We start from the raw sequence: 18,361 nt of genomic DNA on the forward strand, positions 1-18,361 counted from the left end.
CTTATGGGTTTTTGTTTAGTTTTTCTCGACTACACGACTATATGAAAAATCTAATGTACATTCAATCTACTTAACACCAAGTATGAAAGAGTCTATAATACCACGGCCTAGAAACCCATAACAGCTTCTCTTCGGCAATTAGTTGATTATACATTTCTATATCAACCAATTGGCGGTCTGTTGTGATATCCATGTCTTTTGCCCTCACATATAGTTTCCAGTTTCTACTCCAAATCTTGTGACCGAGATAGAATACAAGAACTACAGGAGCAGCAAGATATACTTGTAAGAAGGTAGCTATATCCTTCTCCTTTCCATTGACTGGGTATAACCCAACGTAAAATTGAGCAATAAGCACCAATACGTTGATAATTAACGAGAAGTAAGCACCCAAAGTATTACCAGCAGCACGAAATGGGAATTGATCTAAAGATACTCCTTGAACTTTAAAGGCATAGGTCACACGTATATGAGATAAGGATATGGAAAACCAAGTAAAGATAGTAGATAATCCAGATAATGCAAGTAACCAGTTGAAAACCGTCTCTTGTTTAGGAGATGCCGATACAAACCCAAGTAATCCAACTGCTAAGGTCACTAGTAATGCCACGAGAGGTCTTCCATTTCTGTCCACATACGCCAAAATCTTAGGACCATGCCCTGCATGTGCCAAGGAGACAAGTGGTCTATAAGAGGCATATACAGAGGCATTGGCAACTGATAAGACAGCGATTAAAATAACCACGTTGAAGATTGAAGGTAAAACCTTGATGCCACTGTTTTGGATGGCAACAACGAATGGAGATGCAGAACTCGATGAGTTGCTCAATAATTTAGGGTCATTGTATGGAACTAGAAAGCAAATCATAATAGTAGAGAGCATATAGAAAATTATAATTCTCCAGAATACTTGCTTGATAGCCTTTGTTAATGCTCTCCTAGGGTTTTTCGATTCTGCTGCTGCTAAAGCACATAGCTCAGTACCCGCAAAAGAAAATGCTGCATTGACAAACACGGAGCATACCCCTTTGAATCCGTGAGAGAAAGTCCCTGGGTTATGCCAAAACTTTCCACCAATATAGCCCTGTTGACCACCTCCAGCAACCACTATTATAGCTAGGATACAAAACCCGACAATGGCAACAACTTTGATCAAAGAAAATATAAACTCTGCTTCTCCATATCCCTTGACACCAAAGATGTTGATAGCGACGATAATTACGTAAAAGACAGCTACCCATACAACCGAGTTAATAGACGAACCCCAAAATTGAATAGTTAAAGAAGCAGACACTAACGATAACGGTAATGTGACTAACCACTGAAAGCAATAATTCCAGTTCATGGCAAATCCCCAAGACTCATCGATGAACCTCACATTGTATACTAAAAAGTTACCTTGAACTGGAAATGCACTGGTTAACTGTCCTAAAGATTGTACTATAAAGTATAGTAATAGTCCAATAATTGAATATGATATTACTAACCCACCAGGTCCAGATGTGGCCAATGCTGACCCTTGCGATATGAAGAGACCCAGTCCAACGCACCCAGCGATGGCGATCATCTGAATATGCCTATCCTTCAAGTTCTGCTCTAACGGCGAATTAATCTGTTCTTTACCATTTTCCAAATCGCTTGTCGTCTCTGTTTGATCAGCCCTCTTGAAAGAATCTATAAAATTCCCAATTTTTGAATGGCCATTTGAACTTTTAGAATATACCTGTATGCTTGAAGACGAATAATCAGTTGCGTCTTTCATAGTTGCAAATTATCTCAAATCTGCTATAAGTACTGCAAAATAAGTCTATATAAGTTTTAAAATGATAAGTTATCACCTTCCATTAGGGGAATCCAATCTTGTAGAAATTGATCATATTTGGGACAAAAGCTTTTACAAAAATGCCGATGCTTTGATGGCTAACGGCATATTGGATTTTGCCGTTTATGTCGCTTTTTTTTTTTTTTTTTTTTTACTGCGAAATGCCAAACAATGCAGTACAATAAAGAACACTACTACTCCGTATAAGACAAATACAAGTATAGGGAAACGGACATCAGAGAGTTCATGAAATATGTAGAGGGGAAAAAATTGTGACTCTTGACTCAGTTAAATGACAATAAAGATATGAATAGAAACTCATGCCAATTGAACGCAAGGCTACACAAATGAAGACGTAAGCCGTTCGCTCATAATCTGTAGTTTAAAGCACTTTCCAATTTTTATATAGGAGATTTCAATATTCTAAAAGGTATGTAAGTATTCGATGTATTGGAATTATTAAGAATATTTGGTTTAGTTCTTAATTTTAGATTTTTGGATTTTTTGGATTCTTATACGATTTTTAGAGTTTTTTACGAGCTTTTAAGCTTTTTTAGAACATATCATTAATTCTATATTCCAGACCATTTCCATATCTTAGATTCCCCGTTACAGCAGAGTTCATATTTTTGACAATTTTGAGTCTTATTTGGCAGCTTATTCAATCCGTCTTGAGAATATTCGTTGAGTAATCGGAGATATGTTTAATATTGCTGAGAGGTTGCACCCGATGAGATGGATTTTCGACACACCCTCAGATTTATGAATATTCCATTTAGCATTAATTACAGATCTATACTTCCATGTGGTATCAAGTTTTTCTTTATATATATGATATGCCGAAAGTGCGTTCTTAACTTTAGGCCTTTAAAGCTTTGTTAGCGGAGCTTGATTACTATTGTCTAAAAGACAGCGAAAGAAAGTTTTAAAAAAATTCCAAAAATAAATTGTCATACTTACTAGGAGGATTAAAGTATTCTTGTATATATGTAGAACCTTTTCAGTAATCTCTAATCTCGATCTCCTGTCTGGTTAAAGTCTATGTAGAGATAATGCTTGCAAAATAATATTAGTGTTTCTACCGAAATTTGCTACAATGTTAGTTCGATATGATTATTCAGTTACCATATAGGCAATGAATAGACTTCATGACATATGACTTCGGCAGACGATTTCCGACTGATTAGGTTGATTGCTGTCACCTTTAAGGAGGCTGCATTGGACTCCCCTAGTTTCCGAGCCTCAATCAATCATATGGATGATCAAATTGATAACATTGAGAAATGGATTATAGCATTATCTAGTTCCGTTAAGAAGTTTCCGAAATACTTAGAAGAATTGCAGTCATTTTCGAATTCATTATTAGAGCACCTAGTACCTCCATTTATCCAAGATGGCTTGATAGATCAGGAATATACTGTTCAATCGCTAACTACAACCGGGGATGGATTGAAAAGACTTTGGGGTACGAGCCTTGCAGCGATGAATGTAAACTCATATGCAATCGATAGATTACATTCCCGGGTCATCAGGGATATTAATCACTTCAGAGAGCTGCGTACTCGTTTTGAGATGGCTCAAAATAAATACGATAAATACTTGGAAATATATCTTGCATCGTCGAAAACTAAAAATCCAACTATAGTAATGGAGGATGTGGCTCAATTATTTCAAGTAAGAAGAGATTATATACATGAGAGTCTTGAAGTGGTGATCCAATTAACGAAATTAGGAAATCTTTTGGATAAACTATTAGTTAGGTTTAGTACAGACTTTTGGAAAAACAAGAAAGAGCTATTTACAAATTGGGTTGATACAGCGTACAAAGAAGAATGGGAAAAAATTCTGAAAATACAAAATTGGAGTGACTGTTATGCATCTGCAATTGGTAAGATAAATAAGGATTTGCACCAAGCGAGACACCAGGTCGAACAAAGTTCGTCCAACCAATACCAACCCTCTACGAATGCAGATGACTATAATGTTTCTTTAATTAATGCTAAATCTCTATTAGACAGTGAAGAAATAGCGTGCGAGAAACATGGATATCTTTTTATGAAGACTTATGTTGAAAAATCAGGCAAACCGATTTGGGTTAGGAGATGGGGATTTATCAAGAACGGGGTTTTTGGATTGTTAATGTTGAGTCCGTCAAAAAAATTTGTTCAGGAATCAGATAAAATTGGTATTCTTCTATGCAAAATCCAATATTCACCAAATGAAGACAGGAGGTTTTGCTTTGAAATAAAGACCGTTGATGTAACGATTCTTTTTCAAGCCGAAACGTTAAAAGAATTAAAGTCGTGGTTAAGCGTGTTCGAGAACGAGAGGTCAAGAGTCTCTAATTCTCAAGATACAGGGTTACTCAATATTGCATCCGGGAGATATCCACCGATATTAATGGAATTTGCATCAACTGCGAATACATCGATGGATCGAGAATTGACCAATACTAAAATTATTAATTCGGTAGGACAAATCATTACTTCAAGTAAGTTGTCAAGCCACATTGAAAAAAACGAGGTATTCTTTAGAAATCATATTTATTATCAAATTCCTCAAATCAGACCTCCATTTATCACTGACACTACTAGATCGTCAATTATAGGATATAGTATTGCAGATGCAACATCTTTACCAACGGCTCTCACGGCTAATATCTGGGGATCAGTTAATTGGGGATTGTACTATTTAAATGATTACTCAGATGCAAATCTTTCAGAAATGGATAAACAGAGGGATATTCGGTTGGCATCAGATGCCGATAGTTTTGAATCTGGTATTCATTATCCACATGACTATCCTGACGATTTAGTACTGTTGGATATACAAATGAGAGCTCTTTTCGAGGTAGCAGTAGAACCAGGTGAAATCTGCTTGGTATCGTTTAGATGTATTTGCTCACCAAATTCTAAACAAGATTTAAGCGGAAGGTGTTTTATCACTAAAAATCATGTTTATTTTTATATCCAAGAAAGCGGATTTATTTCATTGTTTAAAAGACATATAGGGTCCTTAGTTTCTGTTGAGTGCTCTCACCGGAAAAACAATGACTTACTCAAAATGTATAATGTTAGAGGTGTTATTACAATGAAGTTGTTTTTGGACGATGGTAACTTGATCAAACAAAAAATAATGCACATTGTAAACAATAGAATAAGTGATAATCCGAAGTGCAACGATGAGCTTGTTACTGAAATAGTTGAAATTGATGCTCAATATTATAAAGCAATGACTGATGCACGGAAAAAGGTATCAAATAATAAAGAGCCAGATATCATTCCTTCAGTTATTGCGAATAATGTTGGCAATCGCCCATTGCAATTTAAGATTAATTATAGAGACGAGTCATATCTGATGCTTGAAAGAACGTATAATTTACCGCCAAAGGCAATATTCCATGCATTACTAGGTGATAATTCTATTATTTTAGATGGAAAAAGTGCCTTCACCAGTTTGGGATCTATCATTAAGATGCCTTGGGGCAAAAAACCAAACGGTAAATTGCATCGTAAATTCAATTCTCCAACAATTTATGAAGGAAGGAGTAAAGCTGAACTTCAATTCGAGCAAAGCATAGAAAATATGGTGGATGATGAATATTATAATTTCACTCATGTAAAATCGAGTTACAAATTTCTTGGTTGCAAATTCAGCATCAAATATAGATTCATTATAACGAGACACACGTATACACAAAGTAAATTCTTTGTGTACGCACATACTGAATGTGATAAGTGTCTGGTGCTATCTAAAATGATCCAAACCATATGCCACAGGCTCTGCATCAATCAAGCTAGAACTCTCGACATAGATTTAAAGAATGTCGTCAAAAAAGTGGGTAGACATGGCATGATTGTCAAATCTATATACCTTTATGGCAAATTAACCCAATCTGAACAATATGTTGATGAATTCAAGCCAATTCCCGTCATCAAAATTCGAGTATTCGGAGTTTTAAGCATTCTCATCAGAAAATTCTTATTCTACAACTTGGTCATAGTCTCAGGACTTTTCCACTTTGTTGTAAACTCAGTCATCACGTTTGCTAGAGGTATTCGTATGAACTATGCCCTAGTATTTATATTACTACTTTCTACGTTATTCAATTTTTTCTTGGTTGGAAAAACATCCTACTCATACTGGATAGTTCGGAGTGCTAACAAGTTGGCCGACGAACATTTGCATTCTAAACCTATGATGTTACAGCGTGCAATTTACCTCCGTGATACTTCTGATTTGCTCGAAACGATTCACACTTCCCAGCTTCATGCAAATTCCACTTCGTCAGCATGCTTCGATACATTCAAAAACACATCATTTGTCTTGAATTACGATGGGACCACCACCTGGAAAGAAGATTACGCGGATGAATCTACTAGGGAAGTTGCAAAAAGTTTGAAGAAAAGTTTTCAGGAAATAGGTATAAAAAGACACGATTTATTAGTCAAGTTAAGAATGTTAAATCAAATGGAGACAGAAATTGCAAAAGGTGAATGGCGAAACTGGCTTATGAGCGAGTTACAGAAATGTGATTACATCAATAATAGTTTATTTAAGAACATTAAAGCTGATGCTGATGAAAAAACTTATAATGAAATGGCTTCGGGGATCAATTCCGTTGAACAATACTGCGAATGCTGCTCGGCCGAATTAAGTAACTTGGATCTTTTATAGTATACCCCATATATTACATATAGTTTACTAACAACAAATACTAAGTTTTAGTCATTATTATATTTTAACAACTGTAACTTAATGTGTGTCGATGTGTAACACGGCTAGTTAATGTTCGGGTCATGATACCGAATTACATATAAAATGCAATAATTGAGAATAAACGAAAAATCTGTGTACGGTTAATTGTTCAAATATATTACAGAATAACAATAAGATTACATTGATGAATTTATCAACCATCCCGTTGATTATCAACGGTGAAGAAATCGCAACTTCAAATTTGTATCCCGTGTATTCCCACAAACATGCGCAGGATAAGATATGTGACTTTAGTTATTTGAGTGATTATGAAAAGCAGATACCGGAGATTTGTGATCATGCTGAGAAAGGGCTCGAAGAATGGTCGTCTATGCCATTCACGGAGAAAAGAAGCATCTTGAAGAAAGCACTTGAGTTACTTGCGGCTAAACGAGATGAGCTTGTCGAGGCACATAAATTGATCGGGGGACCTACGTGGTTTAGTGAATTTAATGTTGAAGGAGCTATAGGTCAATTGGAAGAATACATTTCACAATTATCTCAGCCTGATGGGGTGATTCCAAAGTCGAATTATTGTGATTTGGCCTTGACGTTCAGACAGCCTGTTGGAACAATATTGTCGATTTCACCATGGAATGCTCCAGTGATACTTGGGACTAGATCAATTGTGGGACCATTAGCAGCTGGATGTTCAGTTATTGTCAAATCTTCAGAAAAGGCACCACACTCGGCGTATATATTAGTCAGATGTTTCCTAGATGCTGGTGTGCCGAAGAATGCATTGCAATTAGTTCATCTTAAACCAGAGGACAATCCAAAGGCCGTTGAATTATTTATACGTAACAAAGCAATTAAAAAGGTTCATTTTACTGGCTCAACAAGTACTGGCCGAGCTATTGCAACTATTGCCGCAAGTAATTTGAAACAATGCTTGTTGGAATTGGGAGGAAAGAATTACTCGATTGTTGAAGAAGATGCTGATTTGGATAAAGCTAGCAAAAACATTCTTTGGAGCGCATGGTGTCATATGGGCCAAATTTGCATGAGTACTGATAAAACCTATATTCACGAGTCCGTATACGATGCATTCTTAAAAACGATGAAGGCTACAGCTGAATCTATGATGAAGGACCCAGATTATAAGTTACCTCATAGAGACGAGGGACTTGCAAGGAATATTGGTAAGTTTGTGAGTGATGCAGTTGCCAAAGGTGCCAAGATTGAATATGGGTCTGAGACTAGGTTTTCTGATAATGGTGAAAATGTACCCGTTACGCCCCTTATTATTACTAACGTAACCTCGGATATGTTACTTGATTCTGTTGAAACTTTTGGCCCTGTGTTGTCTATCTACAAGTATAGTGACGTAAATGAACTCGTCAGGAAGTTAAACAACGATCAAAGTTGTTTAAAGACGGCAATCTGGTCTATAAATACTTTAAAGGCATTACGGATTGCTAAGAAAATTCAATGCGGTGGTATCCATATAAACAGCTCCACAGTCCACGATGAGCCAACTATAGCTCATGGTGGTGTTAAAGAAAGTGGACAAGGCAGAGTCAATAGTTCTTGGGGTATTGATGAGTTTTCATATGTTAAAACGATTACGATTGATGAATAATGTTTTTAGTTTGTAAATGTATAATCTATGTCTACATTAAAATCCTCGCTTCGACAAGTTTTCGGCTATATCTAAATACAATGCGATAGCATTAAACTTTGATGTGGGATGAAAAAAAGTGCTATCAATAGCGTTTCTTAATTTATTTGTCCAATTGATCAAATCAAGGTGATCCACATCATCTAATGTGCCAATATATTTGCCCCATTTCGCACTTTCTACACTCACAATGCCGTCATTATCAATTCGATCTAAACCAGGTTTAGTTTTATCTCGAAGTTGCATTTCATATTTCATTATCTCCCAAGTTAATTTAAAGACGCTGAACCACTTAGGGTTGAATCGGGCACCATAAGAAAAGTAGGATACATTAGGGTCATCCTTTACTTTCTGATTGAATTCTACCAAACTTTTTGTAGTTAATTCATGGACTGATTTCGGACATACTCTGGATAAGTGGTTCCTGTTCTTTAAAAACTTAACAATAAAGTCTGCACATTCAGAGCCATGATGAGGTGTAGATATAGTGGTTAATGAAACTACTTGATAATTAGTATGCTTTAGTTTGGATATAAGATAACGGCTATCCAAACCACCCATAGAGTGAGCAATCAAATTTACCTTAATTGGTTTATTCGTCTCTTCGAACGTTGCATTCTCTGACACATCATCTTTTGATTTGTTTGACATATTACTATAGATAGACGACTTGGATTCACTTTTACGAAGTTCGTCACATTCTCTGTTAATAAAATCATTCAAATGGTTTGCTCTTTCCTTTATAGTTCCAAATGGAGGAACTTTGGCAATCAAAACAGTACTTCCTATGTTTTCAAGAGCTTCCTTAATACCATACCAATAATCAATATTCAATAATCCATCATCGATAGTCTTTTTGACTTTCTCGCTAGCTTGGTGCAATCGATTATGGAATTTCGGTTTATGCATGAAAGTTAACTTGTCGAAACCAGAAAATCCATGGCATAAGACAATAGGATACCTTGGTATTTCATATTTTTCTTTTAACGTACTGAATTTATCACTGATTATTGGTTCTTTTTTCTTTTCTTGTAAATCTATGACTTTGTTTCCTCCATGATCGGTTTTTTTGGGAGGCTCAGAGTAAAATCGAATAGCAAATTTTGGTTTAAACCTTATTATACCAATAGCATGGCTATTGGGTCTTCGTAAGCAGCTATATCTTATACGCATATCATCATATGTTCTACCTTGTCTACACCTATGTTGATAACATCTAAATTTCATTCTCATATCTAATTAAACACGTGACCGTACACCTATCTACCACTGATAGCCTTTATCATTAAATCTTTGGCAGTATCGACTATATTTAACGATTTCATACCAAAACCTCTAAGGAAGACAATAGGGAACCAATCAGTTGAAAATATTTTATGCAATTTATCGCAAACACCCATCAATACATGATTGGCAGGCCATGCATTAGCAGTATAATTTTCCAACACTAATGTTGAACCAATGTCAAGGCCTCTGTTCACCCCATCTTCAAGAGCCTCGAGTAAACATGCTACATCTGATTGTCCCATATTCAAACCCTGTCCCGCTAATGGATGAACAGTGTGAGCAGCGTCTCCAATTAATGCAATACGAGGAATTGCATATGTATCAGCATGGGATAATTTCAATGGAAATCTAGCTCTAGAGTTCTCCACCACTGTAGTAACCTGTAACGGATATTTTTCTTCCAAAATAGAGAGCTTTATTTTCGACATACGCCACTCTATGTCCTCAAGAACTGACTTGTCATTTGGATCTTTCTTCAATTGTTCATAAATATAATTCAAATCAACCTCAGATAAGGTCATGGCTGCGTTAATCAAGTGAGGGAAGATCTCTTCATCCACCTTTAAAAATAATTCAGACAACTCAGGGGTGGTGGACCAAACAATAGTAGCATTGTCTTCAGTTAATGGCAAAATAGCAAGTGGTCCGGTTGTAAGGAATCTTTGCCATGCAATTGACCGGTAGTCTTCATATTGATGTTTGATAGTGGCTACGACACCGAATCTATTATACGACCAACCCCTAGATGGGATATGGGAAAATTTACGAACAGGAGAGTTAAAACCGTCCGCACCCACTAATAATCTTGTTTGTAAAACATCTCCATTCGAAAGCTTGACAATTGGCCAGTCGATTTCTGGGTTGCCTGCTTCTGGGTCGTTTTCCAATAGTTCATGGGTATTTTCTTCTTTCGGATTAATAATTTCAACAACCTTAGTATTATCTAATATAACAGCTTCTTGCTCAATGCTTGGATCCTTAATATTGTCATTTAAGTCGTCAATCTTCGATATCAATGAACTTTGAATATTTACATTTTCACACATTGCCGCCAAAACACCAACACCAACGCTACTTCCATCAAATCTTATACGTGATTCTTTATCTTGGGAATCATAAGCGACAATATTATCATAGAACTTGATTCTGTCCTGGTCTATGTAGTCCCAATTTCCAATTTTTTCTTGCATGAATTCTACGGATTTAGGGGTCAATGAAACAACTCTGTTGGTATACTCATCCGGTGGGTTTATACCAAAGTCACGAACAGATTCTAAACTCGACCCTTCCACCAATGTACATTTTAAATGTTTCGTCTTATGAGAATTTTTCAAAGCTGCTAACAACGATAATCCAGCTGGTCCCCCACCTATTACTACTACGTCCTGAAACTTTGGAGAGCTGATAGACGCAGCTGTTGCTAGTGATCTAGCAAATGATTTTAAAAGCATGGTAGGTTATAGAATACTTCATTACCTTTGCAAGAAACTACCTAATAAACTTTGTGGTTCGATTTTAAGGTGCATTTCCAGCGCGATCCAAACTTTTTCATACCCATTATATTAAAGCTATTTAAAACATTATAACGACTAGACAGTTAAATATAAGGATAGAAATAGAAAAATAAATTACAAAATATAGATAATGAAACCAGTATTATTATAAGAAATGCGTTATCTTGTTTAAAACGATTTTTTTATTATTTTTCAGAATTTTATATCACATTTTCTTGGACATACAGCGAACTAAGTCTTAGGAATATCTTCCAATTTGACTTTACCACTTTCAACCCAATAAGGATCTATTAATCTTTCTTTTTCTTCATACATTACCTTGTATGAAGTCTTGATAGTACCATCACTGACACCAGTCTTATCAGCTATCTTGGAAGGTTGTAAATCAGCCCCAAAAACCAAAGCAGCCATATATATAACAGTTGCTGCAATGGTGATGGGGGACCTACCCGCCAAAACACCAACGTCTTTACAACGTCTAGCTATGTGTTCAGCAGCATTGGTAACTTGCGTACTCAAACCCAAGTGCGAACAGAATCTTCTGATCAAATCTTCGGCCGAAGTTTGGGTGGTTTGCATGTTGTCTTGTATAAGAGAATATGCGTTTGGATTAGCAGCGTTCTTTTCCTGGATAATCTTATTCATGATTTTGAAGACTTTACCAATTTCCTTTCTTGGAACATTGGTTAAAGCCCAAATTTCCTTGAAAGAACGAGCCACCTTGGCTTTACGACAGCCAATGAAGATTGCAGCCGCCATGATTGATTCCTGTGACTTACCTTTCAAAGGCCTTTCTTCGTAAACCAATTTGTACACTTCCTTGGCACCATCTTGAACAATCTTTGGTAATTGATACCCATCACACATTTGCGACAACTTCGAATATGCTGCCGCCAATGCGTTGTCTTTTTTGTCTACTAAGGACTTAGATTGTGCTCTGTTTAATTCTCTACCGACCTTGGTGTTTTCGGGGACATATGAAATCATTGTAGACAAATCTTCAGTATCTAACAACGGGTTTCCGGCGTCACCAACACGACTTGGATCATCACCATTCTGATCATCATTACTGAATGTTCTCCATTCAGACCTTGTATCGACAACACGATCACTAAGGACTAAACCACAACTACCACAAACAATGTCACCTTCACTAAATCTTTCTATTAAATCAGGAGGAAAAATTTTACATTCCGGACACGTTAATGTGATATTTAGGTTCGGACCAGCAAATGGTTCATCTCCAGCATTTCCAGCAGTTTGAACACTCATAGTTATCTTATAACTCTTGTGGATATTTATAATTAATAATCAATGAATGAGCGGGTATTTGATTTAACTATTCTAACGCAACAATAATAATATATTGATTTATTTGTATTCGACTGAACGATACAACTGTAGATAGTAGGTGGTGAGGGAGATGGAGGTAGATGGGCGGCCTAAGCTGATAAGAAGAAGGGTAATTAGTATAAATGATTATAATGACTTACAGTTCTCAAGAGGTAATAATTACATGGTTAATACACGACATACATAATAAAGCATTCGAAATGATTCTACAGACATGATTACAGAGGGTCATTACAAGACTGGAGGTCATTGTTACATCAGAATAATGCGTGTTTTATCAATGAATTGATTTATGAAAATATAAAATTTTGGAACCGTACTCTATTAAGAAAGACATGAGGTATTCAATGTAGATCTATTTTTTCTTTTTCGATGGTTGATCATCAACTTTTGCAGTTCGCTTCTTACTGTTCGTGGCGTCTTGTTGGGAAGTTTCTCCTTCATCATCGTCTTCCTCGCTTATATCTAATTCTTCACCCTCAGAGCTGTCTTCATCATCCAAGCCATCACCTGGCAAGGCCTCGGTGTAGTATTTAACGGCATAGGGAAACAAGTCATCGATTATCAATCTAGTTAATTCGTCACCGCTGCGGAATTCTTTTCCTGGTTTGGTACCAGTCCAGTTGAACCACGAAAAAAATGATTTCATGCCTAATCTATAGTTTTTCTTATCCTCTGACGACAAATCTTTACCCTTATTTTGTTTAATAAGCGTTGGGTTTATTTCTTTTAGTTCTTTAGGCCATTTAACAGCTACTGGCGACGAGCGGAGCTTCTCTTCCCCATCTTCAATAAATGAATGAAAATGTTTAGTTACCTCTTGGGTTGGCACCAAGGGTTCACCATTCTCATCATCTTTGAACGCCACGGTAATTGAAAAATCTCTAGGGTTTTCGGAGCTTTCAGTATCAGCAACTTTATAATGCACGTAAATGTCAGTGATATACTCAATGTATTTCAAATCATCACCACTGACATAGTCTGGAAAGTCATCATTCTCAGCTAATACAATGTACCAGAATTGAGGAATCTGTGTTAGTATCTGACGACGTTTCTTATAGATACTTTGTGTTTTCCTAATTCTGTAAACACTAGCATCTATTTCTGCTTTATCCATTTCCTGTTCACACTCAGCTAGTCCAATTAAGCATTGTTCAAGCATCTGGGAATCCTTTTCCACGGATTCTTCGTTTTTGGCCATCCTTGATACTCGTACCTATGTCACTTATCTATATTGAAAAATAAATGTAAATAAATTATTCAGGAATATTTAGATCATCTACTCTTTATACTTATTTTTGTGTAACTAAAAAAGTTATACCAATTCTATTGAAACTACAGACATATGAACAAATTAACGACCACCCTTTCTTACTCTTTTACTCATTTCTGGTAACTTGAAAGGAACCTTTAAGGTTGCGACTTTATAGGTGCTTGCAGAAACCTTTGGAATACCAAATGCCTCTGCCTGGGCAACGGTAGCTGATTTAATAATTGCACCCAATGCTTTGCATAAACTAACTAATCTAGTTGGTTTCATATTTAACTCATGAGCTAAAGGAGGTAACTCAACCATGAAGTTATCAATATGGAAAATGATAGCTAATAAGTAACACAATAGCTTATCTTCATGATGAGGATCGATTACAAACGATCTATCTTTTGACTTACCGAATTGCGAGGCACGAGGAATGGTAAATCTTTCTAAGATACCATCGACTAAAATTTCGGAAGGTTTGTTTTGTAATTTTAACATTAAAGTCTGTTTGTCCTTAACACGGCGGTTTTCGTAAACTCCAAATAATAAAGATGCGTAGTATAATAATTGTAATTTTTCAGTGTTATTGCTAGAAATTAATGGGGCCAAATGCTTTGATACATAAATTGACTTATCGTATGGTAATAATTCCAATCTTTGCTTAGGGTCTTCTTCAGTGAAAAGAGAGTTAACACGCAAGTATGACCATTCCCTCTTGGGTATTATATTGTACAATTCATAGATATCCTCAACGTTGGTGGCTTCAACGTTTGCAATTGGTGTTGGTCTATCATGTGTAACAGTATCTTCCATTTGTTTTCTAGTTGGCAAATCTTGCGTGGTCTCTTTAACGGAATCAACAATATCCAATTCCATTTCTTGCAACTTATCTGCGTCAATTCTGTTCTTTTCTAAGTTTGTGATCGCAGCCTTGGCCTTCTTGGTACCAAAAGCTTCACCTAATGCATTACGCTGCGTAACATTACGAACACCGGCTTGTCTAATAGAAGGCCCTTTGAATGATCTCTTCGACTTGGCTGTCACCTTACTGAGCACTAATGGAGATTTATATAAATCGACCGATTTGTTAAGAGGGTCGTATAATGCAACTACATAATCATTATTATCATCTTCGACAGTTTCTCCATTATAATCCAATCTTTCATTTTCTCCGTGAATTACAAATTCATCGTTCTTTTTATGCTTATATAAATCAAATTCCATGTCGCTTGGAACTGATAAGCCCTTGAAAAATGATCCAACCACAACGGCGGGATCTTCCGTGTATGACGAAACCCTTAATTCTGTAGTCTTAGACTCTCTCTTTCTTTTCTCCCCTGACATATAGATTCCAATTATAATTATCCGTCAACACTGTAAAAATGAAAATAATGCTTCTTCATCTCATCTAAGTATATGCTTCAAAAAAAAAATTTCTGAAAACACACGTGATTAATGAATATCTAAATTTCATACTATCATGACTACTGGTTGGGACATAATTACATAGATTTGGGTTATGGATCCATATATAGAGGACAGGGATATACAGAAACGAAGCCATTATAAAGTTCTTGGCGTAGTTCCGACTTGTAATGACCTTGACATCAAAAGTGCATATAAAGAGATGTTATTAGCACATCATCCTGATAAGAACGGAAATGCTTCGACTACCATAAATAGCATACAAGAAGCATATAAAACTCTCATAGACCCAGAATTGAGAGACCAGTACGACGATTCGCTAAAAAGGTCTATCCAGAGACAGGGATTCAATATAACAGGAGATGGACTAGATATATACTGTTTGGATGATTTTGAAATGGAGGAAGAAGAGGAATGTAAATGGCTCAAGGATTGTCCTAGATGTCAGTTTCCAAAGTCCATTAAGTTTAAGGAATCGGACTTGATTGAAAACGGTACGGAGGATGGCGACAATGGTTTCGATATTATAGTCCAATGCGAGAGTTGCAGCTTATGGATTAAAGTGAAATATTATGAGATTAATGAAGAAGATGACGAATAAATATAGATTGAGCTAGACTTTTAAAACTAATATATACAATGCAATAAGCCTAGCTAGATTCATTTATGTAAGCCAAATCGCTGCTGTTGAATCTGAATTTTTTTAAACTACGATTTTGTTTTTGTCTTGCTTTCTTTTCTTCCCAGATTTGTTCTGCTTGCCAAACAGCACTTAATGCATAACCCATGGCTTTGAAATCCGTCATTAAATTAACATGACCGCAGCTTGACGAGAATTTACCCACAATTTCACCTTCACCGGTTTCTTCATCATAAAATTGAAACCCTTTATTTTCTGGCATTAACCATTTCTGATGTATAACACCATCACCATGACCATAGTAAAATTCATAATAATTACCTTCCTTTATATCGTCTATGTCTCGAACAGTCGAACCTCTCACGGAAGGAACTCGGTTACCATAAACAACAGCTAATGGTGGATACTCAGCCGCTAATTCTTCCTGAAAGTTCAACCCAAGAATGAATTCTTTAGTACTTTTTAAGGTCTCTTTCAAGTATTCGTAAGCTTGGGTAAACAGAATAAAATAATGTTCTTCTTCGCTCGGAGGTTCCGGAGATGGCGAAAATAATCTAAGGGAACTTATACTTGGATTACTTGGGCTCGTAGATTCAGTACCAGTATGAACACTACTTGGCTTATTTCTACGAGAAATAGATTTGGTTCTGTAGTTTAAAAGCCTAGATCCTAAATTGTTGATTCTTGGAAATGAATAACCAGAATCAGAAGTTGCAAGTGTACTTGAGCTTGCTACGTCATCAGATACAGGACTTGATATCCTTGACATTTCTTGAAGTTTTCTGGACTTTGCAACCAATGGATTCAAGTTGTATTCAACCCATGTTTCAGGGTCAAAATAGTCCAAATCATAAAATTCTTTAGTATCTCTATTTACGAATGCTCTGCCGCTTGGTGGCAAGAAATTGAAACTCGAACGCATCATGAAATTAGTTTCCGGAGTCAAAATTTTATCTGAAAACAAAACCGAATCACCAAACCGTATAGGCCCCAAGACATTGAGACATTCACTAGGTACCCCAACATATACAATAGATCTGAATAATTTTGGATTTTTCTGCATTGCACTGTGAGCAATCATTCCACCCATAGAATGTGCTATTACTAAAGTTGGCTTACCAGTCAGGTTGTAAATTTCCTCTAAAAACTTTTCAAACTGTTCTGTTATGATGTTTCCGCTTAGTCTCCAATCGTATCCAAACTCTTTAACATTCGTTTTGGGATTATGTGACAATTTTTTTAATAATTTTTTGCAAATATCAACGGGTCCTATGTTTTTCAAAACCCCATCAGGATAAATGTAACGACTTGCATTTAACTCATCTTCTTTTGTAGGTCCTAGTAAGAGGTTTATTTTTCTTAGATTGAAACCAGCCTTAAAAGGAATCCAAACTCGTTTATTTGTCTTAGTCTCACGTAAGACCGACCCACGATAGCCCCCCAATAATACGATATTCCCATCAATTTCATTATAAATAGTTTCGTACTCTTTTCCCTTTTTGTTAGAAAGAATGAAATCTGGCAACATCTCATTGAGGTTCGCTGCAACAGAATGCTTCACTGCTCTGAAACGAACGTCATACACACCCTTGAAGTCTTTAAAATAATTAGCTTCGTCAAGGGTGCTAACCGATTGTTGTCGTTGTAATTTAATCCCGATTTCATGTCTGATGGGATCATGGTTATGTACATGGGGTAAAGGGTCCTGTTTGAATGCTTGAAATTGTTTATACAAATTTGACCGGATGTTAGTTAAACCTCCAAATGGCAAAGAGAAAGAAAAAACTTTCTGGGATTCGTTATAGTCGGGATGACTTATAGTGTCTTTAGCTTTCCCCGATGTATGCACATCTTGTTCTCCAGCAGTCTTGTTTTTATCGCTAACAGTGTGCTTCCCTTCATAAACATCAGTTATAGATTCTCCGCCCACAATGGAATCAGCATCGCTTCTAGGCATCCGTCTACCTATCTTAATCGCATTATTATCATCATAACCCTGTCCGAGAATGCGATCCCCATAGTCAAGTGGTTCTTCTTTGTCAGACTCATCAGAAGTCGGTGATTCTGAGCTAAATGATTCACCTATATGGATCTCTTGATTACCTTCTATCGTGTTCTCTTTGTCTTCATGCAACGTTAACATTGTTGATAATTGCATTTAGAAATAAGAATTTCAATATTTCAACGCTTAAGGAAGAGTTAAAATGTACCGATTTTACCGAGGTAAAAAAATTACGCAAAGTTTCTCTGACTGTTGCAGTTAATATATCAACAACTACTTTAATCTGGATCAGGGTAGTTATGATATAGATAGATCGGATTATAATAGTATGTAGATAAGTATTAGTGAAAACATGTAGGAATAATTTTTATAGCCTTGAGGCTAAAGTCGAAATTTCATAACAATTAACTACGATGTCCATCTATAGAAGCGGTTTACTTACTCTCGACCAGAAAAACTACTTCAAGATTTATATCGATCAAAACAAACTCTACGATAAATCATTTCTTGCTTGTTTAGCATAAAAAATTTCAAGCAAGGCAAAAGACAGAAGACAGATAATATGTGAGAATGAAAATTAATTTCACTTGCACGTTTGGGCTGCAAATAATAGCGAACGTGGGTGGATTTGTAAACTACCAAACTAAGTTTAAAGATAATGGGGAACAGACTGTAGGACAA

At 36.2% G+C, this 18,361-nt stretch overlaps 11 protein-coding genes across 11 annotated transcripts; 4 read left to right on the forward strand and 7 right to left on the reverse strand. All coding sequences in view use genetic code 12, as the record gives it.

Moving 5' to 3' along the window:
- Positions 1-70: 70 nt before the first annotated feature.
- Positions 71-1,762, reverse strand: DEHA2E14630g (DEHA2E14630p; the record flags this gene model as incomplete). The annotated part of the gene is made up of 1 exon (XM_002770438.1): positions 71-1,762. One exon carries the CDS (start codon positions 1,760-1,762, stop codon positions 71-73), a length of 1,692 nt encoding a protein of 563 aa, XP_002770484.1.
- Positions 1,763-1,823: 61 nt separating this feature from the next.
- Positions 1,824-2,072, forward strand: DEHA2E14652g (DEHA2E14652p; the record flags this gene model as incomplete). The annotated part of the gene is made up of 1 exon (XM_002770439.1): positions 1,824-2,072. One exon carries the CDS (start codon positions 1,824-1,826, stop codon positions 2,070-2,072), a length of 249 nt encoding a protein of 82 aa, XP_002770485.1.
- A 905-nt stretch (positions 2,073-2,977) lies between these two features.
- On the forward strand, positions 2,978-6,499 carry DEHA2E14674g (DEHA2E14674p; the record flags this gene model as incomplete). The annotated part of the gene is made up of 1 exon (XM_459942.1): positions 2,978-6,499. The coding sequence occupies one exon, from the start codon at positions 2,978-2,980 to the stop codon at positions 6,497-6,499; it is 3,522 nt and encodes a 1,173-aa protein (XP_459942.2).
- A 226-nt stretch (positions 6,500-6,725) lies between these two features.
- DEHA2E14696g (DEHA2E14696p) lies at positions 6,726-8,162 on the forward strand (the record flags this gene model as incomplete). The annotated part of the gene is made up of 1 exon (XM_459943.1): positions 6,726-8,162. The coding sequence occupies one exon, from the start codon at positions 6,726-6,728 to the stop codon at positions 8,160-8,162; it is 1,437 nt and encodes a 478-aa protein (XP_459943.1).
- Positions 8,163-8,198: 36 nt separating this feature from the next.
- Positions 8,199-9,374, reverse strand: DEHA2E14718g (DEHA2E14718p; the record flags this gene model as incomplete). The annotated part of the gene is made up of 1 exon (XM_459944.1): positions 8,199-9,374. The coding sequence occupies one exon, from the start codon at positions 9,372-9,374 to the stop codon at positions 8,199-8,201; it is 1,176 nt and encodes a 391-aa protein (XP_459944.1).
- An 86-nt stretch (positions 9,375-9,460) lies between these two features.
- DEHA2E14740g (DEHA2E14740p) lies at positions 9,461-10,939 on the reverse strand (the record flags this gene model as incomplete). The annotated part of the gene is made up of 1 exon (XM_459945.1): positions 9,461-10,939. The coding sequence occupies one exon, from the start codon at positions 10,937-10,939 to the stop codon at positions 9,461-9,463; it is 1,479 nt and encodes a 492-aa protein (XP_459945.1).
- A 294-nt stretch (positions 10,940-11,233) lies between these two features.
- DEHA2E14762g (DEHA2E14762p) lies at positions 11,234-12,274 on the reverse strand (the record flags this gene model as incomplete). Its single annotated transcript, XM_459946.1, has 1 exon — positions 11,234-12,274. The coding sequence occupies one exon, from the start codon at positions 12,272-12,274 to the stop codon at positions 11,234-11,236; it is 1,041 nt and encodes a 346-aa protein (XP_459946.1).
- A 436-nt stretch (positions 12,275-12,710) lies between these two features.
- On the reverse strand, positions 12,711-13,556 carry DEHA2E14784g (DEHA2E14784p; the record flags this gene model as incomplete). Its single annotated transcript, XM_459947.2, has 1 exon — positions 12,711-13,556. One exon carries the CDS (start codon positions 13,554-13,556, stop codon positions 12,711-12,713), a length of 846 nt encoding a protein of 281 aa, XP_459947.2.
- A 153-nt stretch (positions 13,557-13,709) lies between these two features.
- On the reverse strand, positions 13,710-14,957 carry DEHA2E14806g (DEHA2E14806p; the record flags this gene model as incomplete). Its single annotated transcript, XM_459948.1, has 1 exon — positions 13,710-14,957. One exon carries the CDS (start codon positions 14,955-14,957, stop codon positions 13,710-13,712), a length of 1,248 nt encoding a protein of 415 aa, XP_459948.1.
- Positions 14,958-15,132: 175 nt separating this feature from the next.
- DEHA2E14828g (DEHA2E14828p) lies at positions 15,133-15,639 on the forward strand (the record flags this gene model as incomplete). Its single annotated transcript, XM_459949.1, has 1 exon — positions 15,133-15,639. One exon carries the CDS (start codon positions 15,133-15,135, stop codon positions 15,637-15,639), a length of 507 nt encoding a protein of 168 aa, XP_459949.1.
- Positions 15,640-15,688: 49 nt separating this feature from the next.
- Positions 15,689-17,836, reverse strand: DEHA2E14850g (DEHA2E14850p; the record flags this gene model as incomplete). The annotated part of the gene is made up of 1 exon (XM_459950.1): positions 15,689-17,836. The coding sequence occupies one exon, from the start codon at positions 17,834-17,836 to the stop codon at positions 15,689-15,691; it is 2,148 nt and encodes a 715-aa protein (XP_459950.2).
- Between the last annotated feature and the right edge of the window lie 525 nt (positions 17,837-18,361).

This window comes from Debaryomyces hansenii (genome assembly GCF_000006445.2).
Source record: "Debaryomyces hansenii CBS767 chromosome E complete sequence".
NCBI lineage: Eukaryota > Fungi > Ascomycota > Pichiomycetes > Serinales > Debaryomycetaceae > Debaryomyces > Debaryomyces hansenii.